This window comes from Botryllus schlosseri, chromosome 12, assembly GCF_051294905.1.
Source record: "Botryllus schlosseri isolate E-star chromosome 12, Bs_hap1, whole genome shotgun sequence".
Taxonomy (NCBI): Eukaryota; Metazoa; Chordata; class Ascidiacea; order Stolidobranchia; family Styelidae; genus Botryllus; species Botryllus schlosseri.
In genome coordinates this window covers 6,339,319-6,360,715 of record NC_137247.1, presented here as the reverse complement: position 1 = coordinate 6,360,715, position 21,397 = coordinate 6,339,319, and the positions used below count along the sequence as shown (strand labels likewise).

The following is a 21,397-nucleotide window of genomic DNA, read 5'->3' as shown; positions in this document are numbered from 1 at the left end:
TTTGCAGCTTTTGACAATCCCTGCGAACGAATTTCGATCGTTTTCACAACTACTTACTTACTTGAGTAGATTTAAAGTCAGTCAATTCTACTTCTACTTCAAGTAGTTTTAGGTTGCTTATGAAAGAAGTACTTCTACTCGTACTTGAGTAGATTTTTTTCGTCGCTACTTCTACTTCTACTTGAGTAGCTTTATTGACTACTTTGACCACCTCTGCATATAAGTGAAATTCGACTCCGTTTCAGTGCCAAGTCATGATTTGCGACGCCTCGAATAACAGCACAAGGTGTTTCCAAGGATGCCAACAACCCGTCAGGCGCAAAAGAAGGTAAGGGAGAAGGATATTGAAATATTGGCGGTGCGGAAACCCATTATATTTAATCCGGCAACGCTATAGATCAATGCAGGACCGACCGAAATTGCATAGGCACGTCCGAGACGTTGATGACGAGGAGAGCGAAGAAGAAAGCTCTCAAGTGACGAAATCGGAGTCCCCGCGGCAAAAGACCAATGCGAAATTCAATCTTGTTAGATCCTCGACGACTGTTGGTGAGCTAACTAACTAAATTTGTTTGCCTATGACTCCTCTCATTCAGAATGTTGCAAAACAGGTTCAGGATCATTGCGCGATGGAAACTGCGTTTGGTTGCTGTTCGGAATCGCACAATTTGGTGTAGTCCAGCGTCGGCTTTTGCTTGCAGCGTCCTAAAGTAGCCGGCATCGAATTATTCTCCACTGCACTTAGTTTTACTCGTATTATTCTGCATCATTTACCCAAAAAATTGTCTTGTGCGTATCCGTGGAGACGATATGACCATACTGGTACAACTTTAGCCCTAATCTAATCTATATATATTTGTAATCCGCTATGTAATATATTCCATTCTATCGCCCTTCATGTCTTAGTACCTTGTTTCAAAAAACAGTAACAGTAAGCTTACCCGCCAAGTGCAATCTCACTACCCTATAAAGCAATAGAGAGGTCAGATAGAAAGTAATCAAGCGTTTATTCAGGTGCATATTGTAGCGAATTGTCCTACAGCAGGGGTGTAAAACTCGACTGGCGACGCGGGCCGGATTCAAACCTTCGATCGCTCGCGGGTCGGACCAGTCAAATGATTTCAAAATGTTGACTCAAAATTCATGCCCGTGTTTTTTACTTGTATACTCTATTATCAAGTCTTGCAATATATTACGGATCACAGGGCTTGTAATCTAGCAACGTCTTTATTCGCAAACAATAGAATTGACAAAAGCAAAATGATTTCCCGGTTGAATACAGTAATAAACTGCTATAAAGTTGCTTTAACGACGATATAATCTGGCATATTTAGTCCTACTCCGACATTGGCCCTGCGTATGCGTTGAGAAGAATGCAAGTTAATAAACTGTAAACACGCACGTAGAAAATGCTTCATTATTATTTAATCGCTATTCGGGTTTCTCTGGAGGCCGGGAATCTTTTGAGTCAGAAGTGATACAGCAGTGCGACCACATATGTTTGAAATATATATTTGTGTACATATTATATTTTCCATGTAACCTGCATATAGCGATGTCGCATTGGCGTTTTCAATTATAGAGTTTTCGGTTCATTTTTCCCTAAGACTCTAAAGTCAGGTGCACTTTTTGCCTTCCCGGAATTTGGTGTCTTCCATATGGTGAACAGAATTGCACCTGTCGGATAGTTATAATGAGCCCTAGGAAAATACTCGACATTTGCTGTCTTGACGGATTATTTTATAGATGTATTTCTTACTTAAATCTCAACAATTGTTAGAGATCTGAATAATACAGGCATTTCTCCAATCTACTCAGAATTGTGGGCGGGCCGGACGAAATCGTCTGGCGGACCATTGGTTTGACACCCTTGTCCTACAGTCCACTCTTTTTATAAGACAACCTCACTCTAGTCCAGAGGTCTCAAACTCAAATGTGCTCGCGGGCCAATTTCCTATTTTGAATGGCGCCGCGGGCCGCAGCACCAATTTTAGGGGAATTCAATGTATTTCAAAGTAGGCCTTATTTCCGGGTCTCGAGCATAGGTCTACTCCTGGTAACTAGGCTATATTGACATGTCATTAACGAAGTCACATAGAATCAGCGTTTGATTTTACCTTCGAATGTTGGAACAGATCAATAACAACTTGAACATAATGGATCTGTGTAATAACAATAGATATGTGCAATCGCCGAAGAATCCATTGCTGTTACACCTGTGAAGCGTAGGCTACGACTAGTTAATACTCGCCACATTACATTGGCGACAATATCACATATAAAAATACCGAGGATGACACAGGATGTAACCAACTATACATCAAAGGGGCAACCTAATGCCAATGTCGGTTGCCATACCTACCTGCTTAGATATCTAAATAAGCTACGCAAGGCAAGCTACGACCTTTTTAAATTTTACTATTTCTTCTACCAGTTTGATAGTTTGTTCATAGTGTCCTATATGGTGTGGACACAAGCAAATCTCACGGCTCAGTGACATTGGTCTTTTTCACACTTTCCATTTGGTCAAAGGCAATTTGACGATAATTTTTGACCGGCTTCTCCAGTATTAAATTTGATAACACGGGTATCAATGGAAAGCTACCACGGTACTGATTGCGAAAATATAAATTTTATTCTGTTCGTGGCCCTGGAACTCGCCAAAATAAGCCTCAAATGTTGCATTGTCAGTGCGTGGGGTATTGTGACGCAACCATGCCGTCTGAGCAGCTCAGGAGCAAATTCGCACGAGAGTGAGAGTGTGAATGCTCATTGCTCAATCGCGTGCGTAAAAATTAGCAATACGCTTGCAGCTTGCGGTGCTCCTCGCCTGCTCCCAGACGTCATTGCTGCATCACAATACCAGACTCACTTACAATGCAACATTCGACGCTTATTTTGGGGAGTTCCAGGACCACGAACAAAATAAATTTATATTTTCGCAATCAGTACCGCGGTAGCTTTCGATTAAAACCCGTTTCATCAAATTTCATGCTCGGCAAGCCGGTCAACATTACCGTCAAATTGTCTTTGACCAAATGGAAAGTGTGACGTACACCAATTTCACTGAGCCGTTAGATTTGCTTGTGTCCACACCATATATGACACCATAGTTTGTTGCGTGCGTGGTTGTACCAAGTCACGGCATTCCTAGTCACAAAAGTCATTCTCTGATTGTAACGTTTGACGTGACGAGTACGAGTAATTCTACAGAGGGTCGCGCCCAAGTCCAAATCACAATTTTCAGTCACGAATCATCAACGGTCATGTTTTACCATCATAAACAAGTAATGTCACGTAATAGTTGATCGTCAACTGCGTGGTAACTTTTGAAAGTGATGCATTAGTGAAGTTTGATGGGTAGTTTCAGGCTTTTGGAGTAGTTTTAGAGCGAATTTTAATTTGGTAGTAAAATATTGTCGAATACTTCAAAATCCAAAATGCCGTCGCGGGCCGCACAAAATGGTCTCGCGGGCCGCGTGTCTGAGACCTCTGCTCTAGTCGGATGTCAATTTACTAAACAAGATGCAGTTTTAATTTATCGACAGTCGGCTAATTGTAATGTCACTTTTCTTGGGTTGCCGACAGTTGACTTGTTCCAGAAGACAGAAGATGATACGCCACAAACAAAATCACTGTGGACATCGCCAAACAAATCAAAATGAGTGCCCGGTTGAAAATACTGTAATCGGCAGTTGCCGATGCAGAGTGTACGCCATTCAGCAATGCAGTTCCTCACTACATTGAGCTTGTGGCAGATATCAAGAAAGATATAAATTCTACTTGCCGGATTGCAAGTATTCGGAAAGCTTGGAATCATGTTACTATAGTTGATAATGTAGCATCGACCGTTCGTGAAGTGAAGTTTTGGCCAACAAGCCGCTGGGAAAGTGCAGTGCTAAAATGGTCGGCGGTGACAAGACCTTAACCAAAAATCACAGTCGCTGGTCTGCCAAAACTTTTGATATTGATATGCTCGGTTGTCAAGATCGTCGGCATTCGGCACCGAATAGTCCCGTCTGAGTAGACAGTAGTACAAATGCGACGCGCAGAGGAAAATAATTCTCCCCAAATTGATGTCACGTGTGTCTGACAGGTTTCGTAGAGCTGTGTTGCGTACACTTGTTGTCTGTGCGTTCTCTACGTCATACATGCCAGTGTACCATTATAATATTAAAAATGCATTCCTTTTGATGAGTGAGGCTTGGGTCGGGAGGTGCCCCTAAAACTCAGAGTTTGGTCGCGTTCTGCTCTAAGGTTATTGAACTGCTATGAAATTTCACGTTAGATTGAGCTGAAGAGCTGAACGCGCGGTATCGCGACTTACTTTATTTTCTAATTTACAGAAAATGAGAAATTGGGGATTGAAATAAGAAAAAAGCAGAACACAAATTGGAGCCACGTAAGATAAGTAGGGCTGAGCAAAATCGAATACCTGAGTGCTTCGATTCTGAATCGAGAATTACGCTCCGGGTCGAGTCGAGTATTTTTCATTATGACGTCATAACACTATGAAAGATCATGGAGAGTTCAAATATGCACCTTTATTGCCAGCTTAAAAATATAATGACCGTTGTTCACCACAAATGTATTTTTTAGCTTTGTAATACATGTTTCTACGATATGGTATGATAAATCCAGTTGTCATGGCCACCACAGAGGTAATTACTTTCGAAACTGTAATTTTAGTTGATAAATCAACTCTTAGTCGCATGGAACGTATAATTTCAGTACTCGAAAATTTCGAACTCGACTCTACTTGAATCGAAATCTAACTCGGCACGAATCATTAGAGTTAATACACGATTCAGATTCGAGTACATACTAGAATCATTGTGTCCAGCCCTAAGCATAAGATAGCGACCTCTAATGTAGCTACCCTCTTTGATAGTTTTGGGGCTTATTTTCCAGGCCATCTGACAGAAGCTTCAACACAAACATGTGGAACTGGAACTGTCGAGAACTTTGTGTCATACTATTAAAAACGATTGCTGCCAGCAGGCATTTTCACTTGCCGAAACATTTTCGATAGGAGTGCAGAATGGTTCTGAAATACCTGACCATCCGAGCACCAGGAGTTCTTGTACAAAACCCAACACAAATTAGGCTAAAAGGGTTTTAGCAAACTATAGTTGAAATTGGATAGTATATTCATATTGAAATGAACCCAAATATTTTCGGCTGACACTCGTCAGGGGTACTCTTCAGCAACTAGCAGAGAATGGAAAAGAGCATCGCATAATAACAATCAACAATCGTATAACGAAATATGACGTCACCAGCACGAAATTTCGAATACGAGAGCGTTCAATGTACTATTTTTAGATGGTGCACGAACTCTTTTCTGAGCTACATCATTTCAGGCAAATTTAACTTAGGCAGGCAGAGCTCCCACTTTGAGTTGCTTTCTAGTTTTGAGCTCAATTATATCACTCTCGTCAAAACGATTCTCGGAGATCGCGGCTCTAATATAAATTACTCTGCTTATGGAGCAACGTCTTGTTACGATCGCCTTTTGAGGGTTCCCTGATAAAAAGAAGGAGGCTGGCCAATTAGCCATTGCTGCGTGCTGCTTCAGGGCCGCTTCATTCCTTAACAGCTCTGGTCTTCGTACCGTGAACAAGGACCTCTTACATGATTGATCGCTACGTGGATTATTCACATAACTACGTCCAGGGATAGCGCAGTTGTTGACCATAATTGTAGCGGCGGTTCTATTATTTTTATCTGCTTACGACGCGAAATCTGTACAACAGGATATAAGACACTGCGATGTAGCCTAGTGAACAGAAAGGAAGATGTCAGAACAAACAAGTACAACAATCTTCCAATGTAACATCCACCTCGGCCTAATGCCCGATGTAACAGTGTACGATATTGATCTTTCGGATGTAGTGATAATCTTTTCTTTGCTCTTTTTCATTCGCTTCCCGTGTAGGCTATTCGTTTTGTCATCGGTTGCTTATGCACAGAAAATAGTTTGGGCAGTTTTGTATCGGTATCAGCGGCTTTCCACGGCCACTCAGTGACCGCATAAAGCCTTATCAATCATAGCATTGTCTACGAGTGTACGGGATTCGAACATATTGCAGCATGGCGGAGAATTGATTTCAAACATGTTCTGGGTGGAGGACAGTTGTGAAATTTTTTTAGTGAGAAAGTATTGACGCTTCCTCGTAACATGCCAAATTTCAAACGGATACCTAGAATATTTCCACCCTTTTTCGGCAGTCAAGTTCCTTCATGTATTTCCGAAATCGCCTATACTTTTACATGTAAAATAGGACAATCGGACTATAGATTACTAAGCTACGGATAGATACGCAAGTCCCGTCGTTACGCTCCGGCAAGCAGTTACACTTGTTGCTCAGCAATCTAAAAGCAGCATAATTGGTGGTGTTATAACTTGCGACCTGAGGGGTGAAATTTAATGAAACTGGTCTTATTCGAGAGCTACTGTCGCACTGATTCTGAGAATACAAATTAAAATCTTGTCAGGGAAATGGAACCGCGTCAAAACATCCTTTAAAGTCTGAAAATCGGCATTGTTCTGAACAATCGCTTGATGAAATTGGCCATTATTATGTTCATCGTGTTGCGGTGGTGCCATTGTTGGAACAATGCCGATTTTCAGATTTTGAGGGCTGTTTTGAGGTGGTTCCATATCCCCGACACGATTTTAATTTGTATTTTCGGAATCAGTGAGGCAGTAGCTCTCGATTAAGACCAGTTTCATTACATTTCAGCCCTCGGGTCCCACGCTATAACTCCACCAATGGGGCTGTTCCACTTCATTTTGAACACGCGGTGGCGACAAAGGTAACTCGACCCAAATCTGTTTTGTTGCTATATACTTTACTATGGGAATGGAATGGACTAAGCATGGACCTAATTTCGTCTCTTGAAGTACAATGAGGATGGTCAAAGTATCCACATCAACTTAAATCATCCATATGGATATGAAATAGCTGTTAGCCAACGAAAATGATGCTATTTCTTGGCGTCTTGTCCTCGTGATGGAAGTGCTGAAATTATGATTCTATCCTTATCACCAACTGCAATGGTTCTATCATTATTATTCTCGCCATTTAGCGGCCAAACTACACCAGATTGGACTGGATTCAACACAAACCCTTTCTAGATATATTATGACCTTAACCAAATAGCTGTCTATAGTTGAAAGACTTCATGTCATTACGATACCTTCCTATTCTTCGAACTCATCACTATCTGTTGGTGTTTGTAAGTGATAAAATCCTAATAATAACAACTGGATCTCATCCTCACTGATGATTGACAATTAAACGATGTACCAGTTGTATTGTTGCAGTTATTTTGTTGAATAAAATGGAACGGTTATAAACTGAAGTCGCAAAGCGTCTATAGTCTATAAAGCAGAGGTTCTAGAATGGTAAGCACAGAAACATTGGATTATAACATTCTAAGCAACGTATTTATACATGCTCATTATTACACAATTACATAATTCTTAGGAAGAAGGAATGTCAACCGGCTATTCGAGAAACCATGTATCGGACTGCTTTTAAGACAAAAAGCAAAATACTATGGTGTAAACCCAATTGATACTAATAGCATCACCATATCCAAGAATTGTAAAACACAAAAATGAGCTGGTGAGCCTTGGTCATTTTTATCATCGAGTTTGTACTTGGAAATCTTGAACGTTGTAGCAAAGTTCGTTGTGCTAACAACATATTATGTATCAGATAATCAGATACATATAATAAGAGTCCACGTAGTGAGCAACTGACAATAGTCCTGTTTTGTTGAAGTCATATGAGATAGTTGTCTTACAGCTAAGCCTAATTTCCAAGTCTTTCAGTTGGATTGGAAGTACAAAAATGACGCCATGCTTACAATATCCGACAGTGTTGAGTGTTCAGGTTTTATAATTGGAATGATGGTTGCTTTTCACTATCAACTATATAGTATGCTTCTTTCAATAAGGGGTGAATCACTATAGATTCAGCTATCCCCTTTTCCAAATTGTTCAATTGTCAGAACAAGATGCCGTGACTGATGACTCGTACGGTTTATTCTTTCGCAACAGCTTTTCACACTGACGTCTCTTCTGCAACCTTTTTCATTGAAAACAGAACAGATGAGGCTGCCTTTACTGAAGTTTGATCAGCTTCATTGTAATTCGAACGCATGATTTTCATATGTTGTAGGACCTCACAGCAGCAAATGTACATTGTACAATGTACACAACATAATTTTCCATAACACACAACACTCACGGGGGAACTGATTTACGGTGAGGGGAGGCAGGATAAATCATGTTGGTGAAATGATATTCTGCAGACAGCTTTTCCAGGAGAGGACCAGGCATCCATACAGGCATACCTCTTCTTCGTTAACGGTAACTCATCCTCCCGATAACTTTCTGTTTCTAATTGATGCATCTTCCGAGATCAAATGACCGTCACCCTTACACAATGAGGCATATAACACTCGCCATATCATACGACTCCCGGAAAATTGACAGCAATGTACCGGTAAGCTTCCACCTGCCATGGTGCCAATGTCCATCACGAGGACAAGACGCCAAGAAATAGCCTCATTTTCGTCGCCTAACAGCTACTTGACATCCATATGGATGAGTTATATTGATATAAATACTTTCACCATCCTTGTTGTACGCAAATAGACGAAATTGGGTCCATGTTTAGTCCATTCCCATAGTAAAGCATACAGCAACAAAACAAATTTGGGTCGAGTTACCTTTGTCGCCACCGCGTGTTCAAAATGAAGTGGAACAGCCCCATTGTGCTGCTTTTAGATTGCTCAGCAACAAGTGTAAATGCTTGCCGGAGCGTAACGACGGGACTTGTGTATCTATCCGTAGGTTAGTAATCTATAATCGGACTTTCGCGAACGGAATTCTACTACGCAAAGTCAAGCGTGACGGATCTAAACTTAGAACAATGGGTCGTCACTGCATCCTACAATCTCTATATAATTATAGATAACTAACCTACGGATAGATGCGCATCACGTGATTCACGGTCGAGTGATGCTACAGTCGCAGAATTGTTGTCGCTTCATAGCATGAAACGGCAACGTAATTGCTAATCCCATAGATGACGACCCGAGCGCTCAAATTTATTAACGTTGATATAATTCGAAAGCTACAGTCGCGCTGATTCTGATAATATACAATAAAGTTTCATTAAGGCAATGGAACCACCCCGAAATAGCCTTCAAAGTCTGAAAATCGGCATTGTTCTAAACAATCGCAACGACGCAGCACAATGACCATAACAATGGTCCTTGCATGGTTGCGATTGTTCAGAACATTGCCGATTTTCAGACTTTGAGGGGTATTTCGAGGGGGTTCTATTGCCCTGATCAGATTTTGATGTATATCATCAGAATCAGCGCGACTGTAGCTTTCAAATAAGATCAGCTTTATTAAATTTGAGCGCTCGGGTCGTCATCTATGGGATTAGCAATTACGTTGCCGTTTCATGCTATGAAGCGACAACAAATCTGCGACTGTAGCATCACCCGACCGTGAATCACGTGATGCGCATCTATCCGTAGGTTAGTTATCTATAATATAATAGTACTATGACGATGTTTCCCTGTAAAGTAGCAAGGTATGACGTCATGTCTTACCCAACTATGCATGACCGCTTACTCTCTTATCTCATATCTGGTTGATGGCACATGGAAGTCAAAATAAATGTACAGCAAGAAACAGGAGCAGTACGAAAAGAGCTAGAAAGCCTAAAAAGGAAGATATGTATCGAACACTGACATTTGGCCGGAGGGATGCCAGATTAAGAGACCATTCTTGGCCGTTTCGACATCCTCCCGTCCGTTTATTGCATTGAATTGTACACTGTGCGTCTTGAGCGGGTAAAAATAATAAAACCAACGATTATGCCACTATAGAGACAATATGTCGCCACATTCTCTATAATGCCACACTGAGAAATTTTGATTCCTAAATTTTTCTTGCACGTCGACCTTGTTCACCACATTTTCTCGCGGCGAGCAGTCCAATCTGTACATCGGTTGAGAACCACTTACCCAAACAGGTAGTCTATTTGTTGCGTATCTATAAGCAAAACATTGTTCCGTATCTTCATATTCTTTTTGTACAACAGTTTTCGATAGGTGTGTACGGATGAGTGTTTTTGCAAAAATAAGTGCGGATGGTGCTAAAAAGTATTGAAAGGCACTATATACTCCAAATGAAGAGTACTACGATGAAAGGCGACACGAGAACCCTGTTTACCGCACGGTTTCTGGCTCCGAAAAGACCGAAAAGATGGTGTTGCTCCTTCTCTCGCACGATGAGTTGACTCGAACTTGACCGAATTATTCACGCTGGAAAAACCACCATCACTCCGAATACGTATCTATTTTTTCATAGGACGCTATACTTTTTCTATTGTCACTCACTGATATATTTTATGTACTCTTACACTTGAATGCAATTTTGATATAGTTCAATCGATTGAATAGATATATTTTGATACGCTGTACCAAATTTGTATCAAGCTTTACATTGGAAGCTATATTTTTGCCACCGTCACTGACATATTTTATGTAGTCTTACACTTGAATGCGATTTTGATGAAGTTCAATAGATTGAATAGGTATATTTTGATGTGCTGTACAAAATATATATCAATTTTTATCGTTGACAGGTGCATTTTCGTTATAGTCATTGTCATCGACAAGATAGCGTAATGTTGAAGCGTCCGGCTCCTTGATCGGTAGGTCGTGGGTTCGATCACCGGCCGGGTCAGACCAAAGACCTGATTAGTAACACTGGTGTCCATGACTTCCATGCTTGGCGCTCATGCATTACTGGGATAGCATGGAGGGGTGGTGCAAGACTTAGAAAGCCGTAAAAGGCTATATCTGTACCTTCCTCATGCAGTCACGATATGTGTATTCGCAGATAGTGTGTATGTATATCATCATGAGTCGGTGTATCTGTATCTGCCTCAAAAACATCAGGGACAAAAATAAACTACGTCCTATCTTATCCTATAAATTTTTTGTACTGATAGGTCCTACACATAATTGTAATTTCAGGTGCTCATCGCAGTGACATTATATCCACTCAATTTCGTTTTTAAAGCTGATTCTGAATTGGCCGAACTTTATGAAATCATTATAATATTTTGATAATACAAGATAATAAGTCGTGGGTAATATCGCGTATGTGTTCGCAGCCATGCTCGGGGTTGCCTAAATAGGTGGAGGTAGGGAAGATAGGATGCCGGAATGTTTTTTAACCATCGGTTCTTAGTTGCAAGCATTGTAGCTAATACGATTTATCTACGTTTTATTGACATGGCAGATTTACGTAGGGCACACGAGACCAAACTTTCTACCATACTGCCGGGCTCTAATATCAGCCAAACAATAACGGCTTTTCTATCTCTGATCCGTTCCGTGTTGGCTGACGAAACGCGATGCCACCGAGAATCAAACGGCTTCACTATAGCGCCGACAGCGGTGGATTTAAAACTACCCCAACTCAGTTCTGACCCAGCTAGTTGCAATTTGGTCCGTCTATCTGCCCGATTGTGTCAGTTGCAAGAAGTTATTGATAGCGAAACCATGAAATGGAGGCGAGCGGTTCGTAGACTCTTATCCTCGATAGATTTATTCAAATAATAATTCACCTTATCCCTTGTTAATCGAATTTATTTTAGCCTGTTGTGATTTTTAGGTGTGCAACAGCAAAAGTTTTCATGGCTTTTGCTGGAACCTGTACGTCTTTATCATGCTCTCTTGTAAAACCGCACTCGCCAATCCACTCATCCATGCTGCCTACTTGGTATCGGTGCATAGGGTCTGGCAGATCGCCGCCTCAGCTTTTCAAGAAGACATGCCAATCTCGCGCGCGGTGATCTCAATGGCCTGGTGGGCAATGTCGGAGCATAGAAAATTTCAAGTCGAGCCTTCCTATACACGTCGTGATCGAAGGTGACCCAGATCCGATTCAGGAGCCGGAGTAGGAACAGAATTTCGTCGGACTAGATCCGGATTTTTAATTTGCCTAGAAATTCGGATTTTGGCAGGATTTTTTAACCTAAATATGAAAAATTAGCATGATATTCGCTGAATTTTTTTCGATTCGGAATTGAAAATTCACCAGCCGGATTTTTTCAGACTCCGAGATTCAAATTTCCAGCCGAAACCGGATGGATTGGGATTACGAAATTTTGGAATCCGACCATCTTTGGTCGTGATGTAGTGTTTATCTTACTTAATCACTCACTACAAAAATAGACATCAAACTTCCTCATACGGCGACTTGATGACGCTTCGACAAACTTATTTCACGCTGTCCGGGCTTGTGTAGCAATCCTAGAGTGAATGCCGGAATTCGGTGGCGTATGGTATGTAAATGCCTGCATGACTGATAGAGCGATTGAATAATTTGAAAATGCATTCTCGCATCTTCAAATAATATTAGTATCTCTTCGATAATAAGTCGAAACGACGTGCCCACACGATAAAAGAGAAACAGTATCGACACAGGAGTTTGACCCAACAAGAATTTCTCCCTAACTTCGATAACATTGTGTTTTTTCGGATATTTTCGAGTATAGTGTTGTAAATCCATACCCGCACCAGATTCGGATATAACAATACCTTTCATTTGATTGGGGGCAAATTACACTGGTCGGCATGATTTCTGCTTTCTGGCTGAAATGGTGACCATTAAGTAAATTTTCGAACGCTGATTACGAATATGAAATTAGAACAGAACTCTAACATTCAGTATGGTGCTTGGAAAAACCATTACGTTCGTGTGTTGAGTAGATTCGTCCTACATATGCGCAGTTAGGTGTCACTTTTTCATAACTTTGGCCTTAAGGGGGCACTCCTAGTTAGAAATGAATTTTACAGGTGTTCACGTATATGGTCATATCTCCCACAAAGTAGATGCAAGCTCCATGATCCATATATTGTTTGAAAGGGCAGGAAATTTCCTTTCCGAATATGGCCTTTACATTCAACCATAGGCATACCCCCCAAGGGGACAAGAACTCAAAAAGATATGTAAATTTTCACCCCCCGTTCACCAAAATCCTAAAAAGTCGAAATGCTCTGGATATATTTTATTCAAAATTGGTGGAGGGATAGTACAGACATATATCTACAATCCCATGGAGGGATTTTCAAAAAAACGTTTCGTAACAAAATTTATGAAATTTTTGGCAGCGAACCCTAAATTTAGGCTTTTTTGCAACATTTATTCCTCTATAAAAATCTCCACGGAAAAAAATTTGAGAAAGCGCTCCATCGGATTATTCTATATGCCCAAACCATCATTCGTGCAAAATTTCAGATGAATCGGATAAGCAGGTGCAGAGAAGATAGAATTTGTAGGCAGAAAAAGTAAGTTTTGAGAAAAACGCGTTTAAAAATTTACAACCACAATAACTCCGATAAACAAGGATATGAACGCTGATCATGATATCAATGGTCACGTTAGTTGATTTGCATCACACAGTGAACCATTTCTAACAGAAATTGAGCGGTAATACCCGCCAGGTACCTAGTCGGATGTGCCCAAGGACTCTCGAACTCTTTCAGTTTTTCGCTTTTGACAGTGAACGACTGTTGAGATGCAGTTTTTTTTCATTTTTTGTCCACTAAAACCAGTACTTCTTGTGGGAGTATCAACTGGTAAGCTTTAGGCTATCAAAAACATCAAAAAACCACTACAGCCAACATTCCAGTTGAGAACACACAGCGCCACGGCCCGTTTGACTGCTGCAGTTCCAAAGTATCCTTCTTTCAGATACCTTTGCCATAGGGTCATGTTCAATGGCTCATTTTCATTATGGGCGAGTCCACTAATGTATCTCCTCGATAAAGATTCATCTGACAACCTCTTACAGAGCCAGATTGGCAGAATGTGTGGCAAAAAATACTCTGGTAGCTGCTTTGCTTGCTTTTTCTTTCGGCCCAGTGCTGGATCATTTGGATGTATTTGCCTACTGCGAAGTGTGCACAAAATGTTTTTGGCTACGGCTAAATTTCCTCATTCGACTCTTTCTAGGCATATTGAAAGCTATAGAAATGAAAAGCAATCCAACATAGTTATCCACAAACAGTAAATACTACCTAATATTGTCAGTGATCGGTCAACCAATAGAAAAATAAATTAAAAACACAGCCTTCATACCACCTGTTTTCGGTACTGAATTAGTCAAGCAGCCAGGTTTATGGAAGCAGCAGACTGGCTAGTAGCAGAGATGGCCACAGTCCGGTTCAGGAACCGGATCCGGAGCAGGATTTCATTGAATTTTTACCTGGCCGGACTGGATCCGGATTTTGAATTTGCAGTGATGGTCGGATTTTAGCCGGATTTTTTGCTGCAATATGATTAATTAGCATTGTTATGGCAGGATTTTTTCGGATTCCAAGCTGGACCTTCAACAGCCGGACTCCGAATCTCACATTGCCAGCCGGATCCGGATAGATTCGGATCCCGAAATTTGGGAATCCGCCCATCTCTGGCTAGTAGTGGCTATAATACTTATTTCAAGCTCTGTATGGTATAGAAATCACCAGATGGCGCTATTTCCTCCAATAAAAGTGAATATACACGGCTATATTCGAAATTTGACTGTAATTTTTTATTTTTATTCAAAATGCCCACCAAAATAAGGTAGATTTGATCAAGAAGGAGTTGGACTATCAAAAAAGTAGTTACATATTCGGAATCAGCGTGAAATTTCCGTTCTAGATCGATAATAAAAGAAATTTCACAAAATTTTTATTTCTAACTAGGAGTGCCCCCTTAATTCATTCATAATGAGTTGTCTAAATCAATACAAAAAGCGAAAAGTCGAAGATGAATGCTTTGCAAATCGATAGCAAAGCGACTGATATGTACTTCTAAGTAACGCAAAGTGTATTATTTGTTATAATATGACATTGTTGTAATGAATTCGTTGCTGCAAATTGAAACATCACTCGAATCCGAATATCCTAATTATAGACCCAATATATCAAATTACGAGGGGAAAATCAATCAATCGAACTAATCAAATGTTTGAGATAACATTAAATTATGTGGATGTCGTCCTCACAAAAGAACGCGCATAAGGGAAGTTTAACACAGTTACTGGTTGCTGGTTACGATGATATCAGCATTGAGTGTCCCGAAGCTAAACCAAACGCAGAATTAGCATATCTACGAGCCGATCGCCGATCTGATGCCTGTGCGTTATCATCAAATGAATGTTTGAATTCTTTTAATACAAATATATGCCTTATCTCTATGTCTCCATATAGTTACTATATAATCAACTGTAAGTTCCCGTCTTGGTTTATAATTCTAGTTAAACTATAATGTGGACCGCGAGCTGAAAGTTTGCCCACCCCTGACCTATAGATGCTTCAAATTCGCGCGACGGCTACGTAGAATCGGAGATTGATGGGATGGTTTTCATCATTTCATCAGCGTGCCGAGTGCAAATAAACCTATCCTAAAAACCTGCAGAATGCGTAATTGGTGTGTTGCTCGGACATACGATACGATACACCGCACGTCACGGTGACGACGTTTTGATTTACAGAGCAGGCGACTTCTATCACCATTCACCACCGCTGCAATATTACGCTATTAAGACTTGGATCGAATAGCTTGAAATGATTCACGTAAAGAAAATACATTCTATTGGGTGATATATCGTAACACTTTCAAAAAACCACCATGCGGTGGAAGATCTGCTATAGGACGACATTTCCTATTCTCGATGATGAGACATGATCCGTTGATTACTCGTGATTAAAAATTCTTCAATTCGAACTAATTAGCGCTTTCATATTGTGAATATATGTCCAGAACTGTAGTTGCGGTTGAAGAACTTCCTTGAAGAAATATAACGCGTTTAAGTCCACAAGGTTTTTAGATAACCGATGGGCGAAGCTGGACAATATTAATAATTATCTTCAAAACAACTGCATCAACCGGGTTTGTCTTGTCGAACATTGAATCTTTAAAATTCTTCATATTGGAGATAGATGCTTGACACGCGTATTCCGACAGTCGGGAATGTTTTGATAAACTTCATTTCGCATCGCTAGCAAGCGAAACAGGATGTTCGAATGAAACAATAACATCAATTCGCGTATAAATATATGAAAGTAGTACCATACATTTTCACTTTCCGTCGCTCTGACATATAACTATTATGGAGTTCATGAGAATATCAGGAATCCTCTTAGCTATCACTCTGCAAGTATCCTTCTCAAGTGCTTCACATTTTCGTGGTGGCACAGTGTCGTGGAAACATTTGAACAGTCAAGGAAATACGCACCAGGTAAGTGTTGCCGTGCCCGATCACCTCTTGTCAGAAAATGTAGAAAATTTTTTTAAAATCTTGAAAGATTGTTGGTATTCTTATCGATGTTCATTGTTCCTGGATCATGAATGACATCATTTTGAAGATTTTTTCACCGAAAATAACGGAAATTGCGCATATTTGTTGTTCGTACATATAGCGTGAAAGGAGAGGTATGGCATAGGCAAGCCTATAGCCTCACCGGTGATAGCGCAATTCATCAAACACAGCTCAGAATTTGTAATAACTGGTAGGGCTGGGCACAATGATTCGAGTACTCGAATCTGAATCGAGTATTAATTTTAATGATTCGAGTCGAGTAGTAAAGTGCGATTTTTTCGAGTACTGAAATTATACGCTCCTCGCCTCGGAAAATTAATTTATCAATGAGAATAATTGTTTCTATACTAATTTTCACTTTTGAAGCCTTGAAACCTTGATTGGCCGTATCGAAGCATACGAAACATATAGTACAAAGCTATGAACGTTACTGCAAATATTACATTTCCGAAGTCATGATCATCCCGAAACATTGTCACCGAGTGCAATGAAATCGGTATGGTCGAAAAACTACCGAAGTATCTTTAATGTGACGGATAACAAGCATTATATTCTTTGTGGTTGCATATTTGAACTTTTACATACTACATTCTGTTATGAAGTCATAATGAGTGATACTCGATTACTCGACTCGACTCGAAGCATATTACGTGATTCAGAATCGAATCACTCAGATACTCGATTTTGCCCAGCCCTAATAACTGGTAGGCCTACATATCGAACCCTATTGTCACACTGATTTCGAAGAACTAAATAGTAATCATGTCAGAACACCTCTTTCCCCTCAAAATCACCGATAATGTAAGAGAAAACAATAACATATGAGACGCGGATTTATCTGCTTCACTGATTGGTTAGTTAACAATCAGACCATCGCGACGCGGCGAAACAATGCACCATTTACTTCGCAAATACACCACGTAGCACAGTGGTTCTCATCCGGGATGCCACAATCAAATGTGGCCAACAAGGTCGATGTATAGTAAAAATTTCGGAATACAAATTCTGAGTGTGGCATAATCGCTGTGCCTACTATTTTTATCCGTGCAATGCACACAATGTACAATACGATGTAGTGAACAGATAGGAAGATGTCGAAACGACGAAGTGCGGTCTCGCAATCTGGCATCCCCCTCAGTAATGTAACACTGTAACAGTGTTCCATCGTTTTCTTCTGTTCTTCGACTTCTTTGCTTTTATCTTTCTCTTACTTGAATTCGTCTTTGAACGTTTTTATTTCTGGGACATAGGATAGGAGAACCTCCGATAAACCTCCGACGCTTCAGAACTTGCTATACGGCCTAGAATCAAACCGAGGCCTCCGCCGTCATTGATGGTAGAACAACTCACCCAAATACTTCAGCATTTGGGAAGGTGATAACTAAGCAAAAGATCACCACTCGGGCAAACGTGCTGTGATGGTGAAATTTGGACGAACGTGTTGACCTTTTTTCTAGTCACATCTGTCAGAACCTGGGGCTGAACAATGACACGACGTAGGTTGGTGTCCTTTTATCGATATTGTTTTAGTCATCATCTTGCGAATATCTTGCACTCAGGGTATACTCGTTGAATATTTAGTGTTCATGGTATTTTAATATCCATGGTAATTTTACACTTCACCGATGACTCCTGAGATGCCCACTTGAAGCACGGCCCACTTACGTTCCAGACTTTTTTTAAGTGACCGACTAGGTAGGCGGGGGGCGAGTAGGAGTCTAGAAAACCCCACAGCACTCTGGAAGGGATTCCAAAGTCCAAGGCGGTCAAAGACCATTGGCCTATTAGTGTTGCATCAGTTTAACGCAGGGTTGTAACCAAGTCACAAGGTTCCGAGTCAAAGTGGATCCAACTTTTATAGTTTTGACTCGAGTCGAGTCATTTTCAATTCACCACCGAGTCAAGTCCTAGCCCAAGTCAGCCAGTAGAGGGTCGAGTCCGAGTCACGGTGTTTTGACTTGACTCCAAGTCTAAGTCAACATGTTCACTTTTAAATTTTCAGTTAGATCAGGTTCAATCCACTTTTTCAACTCTGTTCGAGTGATATAGAATGGCTCGCGTTGATAATACAGTCAATTTACTCAGTTTTAACAGTTTCTGACCTCATTCTCCAAGTATCAGGACTGGTATAGACGAAATACCAATAATGTGGCAACTTCACTATTCTTCGCAGTTACTATGAAATGTCTGTCTTGGCCGCCCTAGTCATATGACTTTGTTTGAGTTGTGCGTAATGACTGGAGAACAACTCGAGTCATTTTACGCATTTGAAAAAATGACTCGAGTCAAAAAGAGTCACCAAAAATCGCGACTCGAGTCGGACTCGAGTCATTACAACCCTGGTGTAACATACCACTACGCTACTCGCTGGTCGTGGTACTCGAAGTGCTAAGCTGCCGCGAACTATTTTTTTTCATTTGAGAGGGTGCCACAAGGCCAAAAAGACTGAAAACCACTGGTGCAGTAGGAATCGTGAGTTCCGATGGCCAATATGTAATGCAGAGGAAATACACTCACTTACTGATGTAGCTGTTATGTATTCTCCGTCCATTCCTACTTTGAAGAGTTGATATATATTAGCTTCTTATGTAGCCTTCGTTTGAATAGCGCCATTGTGATACAAAACAAGTCACCAATTTAATCAGTCGTTTCGGTTTCTATACTTGTAAATCGAACTCTAAAAGGGGTCAGTGCCTCACCAGTCATGAACTTCACCGCTTTTCACTGCAAAAGGTTACATGTGGTTAGTAACAAAGTACTTCTACTTTTTCGAAGTACTCAAGTAGATTTCCACTACTTGCATTTCTCACTTCGTAATATTTTGTGATCTACTTACTTACTTTTCGCTATTTTCAGTTTGTCATGAAAATGTATTATATTTCTCCAATTAGAGACTGAGGAATTCATAGGCAGTTTTCAAGGAGTAGGAAAAAGAATTTAATTTTCACAAAATAATTGAAACCCAGAATTTTCGTCGCGCTGTACGGAAAGTAGACATGGGGTGACAAGAATGTTTCACCAAAGAATCGGTGAACAGGTGGTGGGCTGCGTGGTTCCGTTCACCCAGCACTGTCTCCCATATGACATGTTTCATCGCAATAAATATGGCTCATCAAACCGGTTGGAACTACCCAATCTAGCATCTACTTATCGTATTGTAGTCTAGCATCTCATTCAATCGGGAAAAGTGGTCTATGAATTTTTTGAGCGTTAGATCTGATGTTCCAGTTCACCGTTGAAGGTTTCTGGACTAGAGACAGGAAATATATTTTTTGCTTTTTAGAATTATTTGAAAAGATTTTTGGAGGTACCGAACTTCAATATGCGATCGAATAATATTTCTATTAAAATGACCCCGAATATTTTCAAAAGAACATCGTATATTAACAATCAACAATCATATCACAAAATATGACGTCACCAGCATGAAATTTCGAGTACGAGAGCTTGCAATATGCTATTTTTAGATGGTGCACGAACTCTTTCAGTTGACACAGCCTTGGCTGGTGCATTCTGATGAAAGTTGACTTCAAGGCACACAAATGAAAGTGTGAACGGCCCCTCCCAAAGACACGAAAAATTTCAAGACCAAGTCTCTCTAAAAATCGGGAGTCAATTCGTAAATTCAAATTGCAAGTCGACGGCCGCCAACACATACTCATTGAATTACGTGTACACGACCGCACAAATTCCCTTCTACGGTCGCAGGTTGGCCACCCCTGCGCTAGTGTGATTTGTGAGAGTGACCAATCACTCAATGGTTGTACGTTTTACTGAGCCTCCATTGTTCTATCAGAAATAAATTGACTGCAAACGAATTGATCGGATTTTACAGCCTACGCTGTCGTAAACTAGTAGTAAAGTAATCTAATGGCAAAGTATCTATCTATGCTATGGCTCATTTTGGTCGGTACCCACCTTAACAAAACCTCCAGTATAATTTAAATCGAATTTTAATATGGTTTATAAGTTTATACCACTCGTCGGCCATTGGCGCAGGCTTACATTGTATCTCACGAATGTGTAGGTGGCTACTGCATTGCATCAGATCAATTAGTTTCAACATTCTGAGGTTTCGTATTCTATTCTCTATGTTGGCTGAAACTGAGGCTATACAGTTACTTAGGTAGTTTTGCAGTTCTACGTATCCGTGAGCGATACGATGCCTTCATGCATGTTTATTTACCTCTGTATTCGTCCCTCCACTCAAAATTTCGAGCAGTTATGAAAATGCAATAACGTAATCATGCCTCGTACTGCAAAAAATCAACTTCACTTGAATTGTGACTTGACTTAACTTGCGAGAGAATGTGGTGAACAAGGTCGACGTATAACAAAAATTAGGAAATCCAAGTTCTGAGTATGATAAAGTAAGCGGTTTTATTATTTTTATCCGCTCAAGACACACAATTTACAACGCGTTATAATGAACAGATAGGAGAATGTCGAAACGACAAAGTACGTTCTTTCAGTCTGGCATCCCTCAGCATAATGTCCGCTATAACGGTGTTCGATATTGATCTTATTATAGGCCTACTCGCTCTTTTCCTTATCTTCTTTGAATCCGTCCTTGTTCGGGGCTTTCTCCGGGCCTTTTTTGCAAGCATGAGGCAAGTATAGCGACATGTAGAGGAGGAGAATCTCAGATAAACCTTTGATGCTTCGGAACTTGCTACTGCCGAGAATCAAACCGGGCCTCTACCGTCAATTCCGTTGGAACGCCAACTCACCCACATAGAGTAGCATTTGGGAATGTGGAAACTAAAGAAAAGATCATGACCCGGCTATTTGGTCGTGATGTTGAGGTCTGTAAGACGGTATTGACCTTGTTTTTGTCACCACCATCAGAACCGGGTAGAACAATTACTTGCCGTAATTTTTGATTATCGATTTTTTAAACATTATCTTCCGAAATCTTGCACTTATCAGGGTAGCCTACTCATTGTTTGAACGTTCGTGGTGTTTCGACATCTATGGTC

At 40.5% G+C, this 21,397-nt stretch overlaps 2 protein-coding genes across 9 annotated transcripts in view; one reads left to right on the top strand and one right to left on the bottom strand.

The window, feature by feature from the left end:
* Nucleotides 1-21,397, bottom strand: part of LOC145452579 (uncharacterized) — a 260,305-nt gene that overhangs the window by 174,200 nt on the left and 64,708 nt on the right. The window lies entirely within an intron of this gene.
* LOC145452577 (uncharacterized) overlaps nt 1-21,397 on the top strand; it is a 57,467-nt gene that overhangs the window by 16,917 nt on the left and 19,153 nt on the right. Inside the window, exons 14-16 of one of the 8 annotated variants that reach the window (XM_080330765.1) lie at nt 246-328; nt 398-549; nt 612-893. The exons of 6 other annotated variants lie outside the window; for them this stretch is intronic. In XM_080330765.1, the coding sequence (XP_080186891.1) occupies nt 246-328; nt 398-549; nt 612-709 (333 nt within the window). In that variant the 3' untranslated portion in view covers nt 710-893. Of the gene's footprint in view, nt 1-245; nt 329-397; nt 550-611; nt 894-21,397 lie in introns of those variants that run through there. One more of the 8 variants, XM_080330767.1, reaches the window with a different exon arrangement.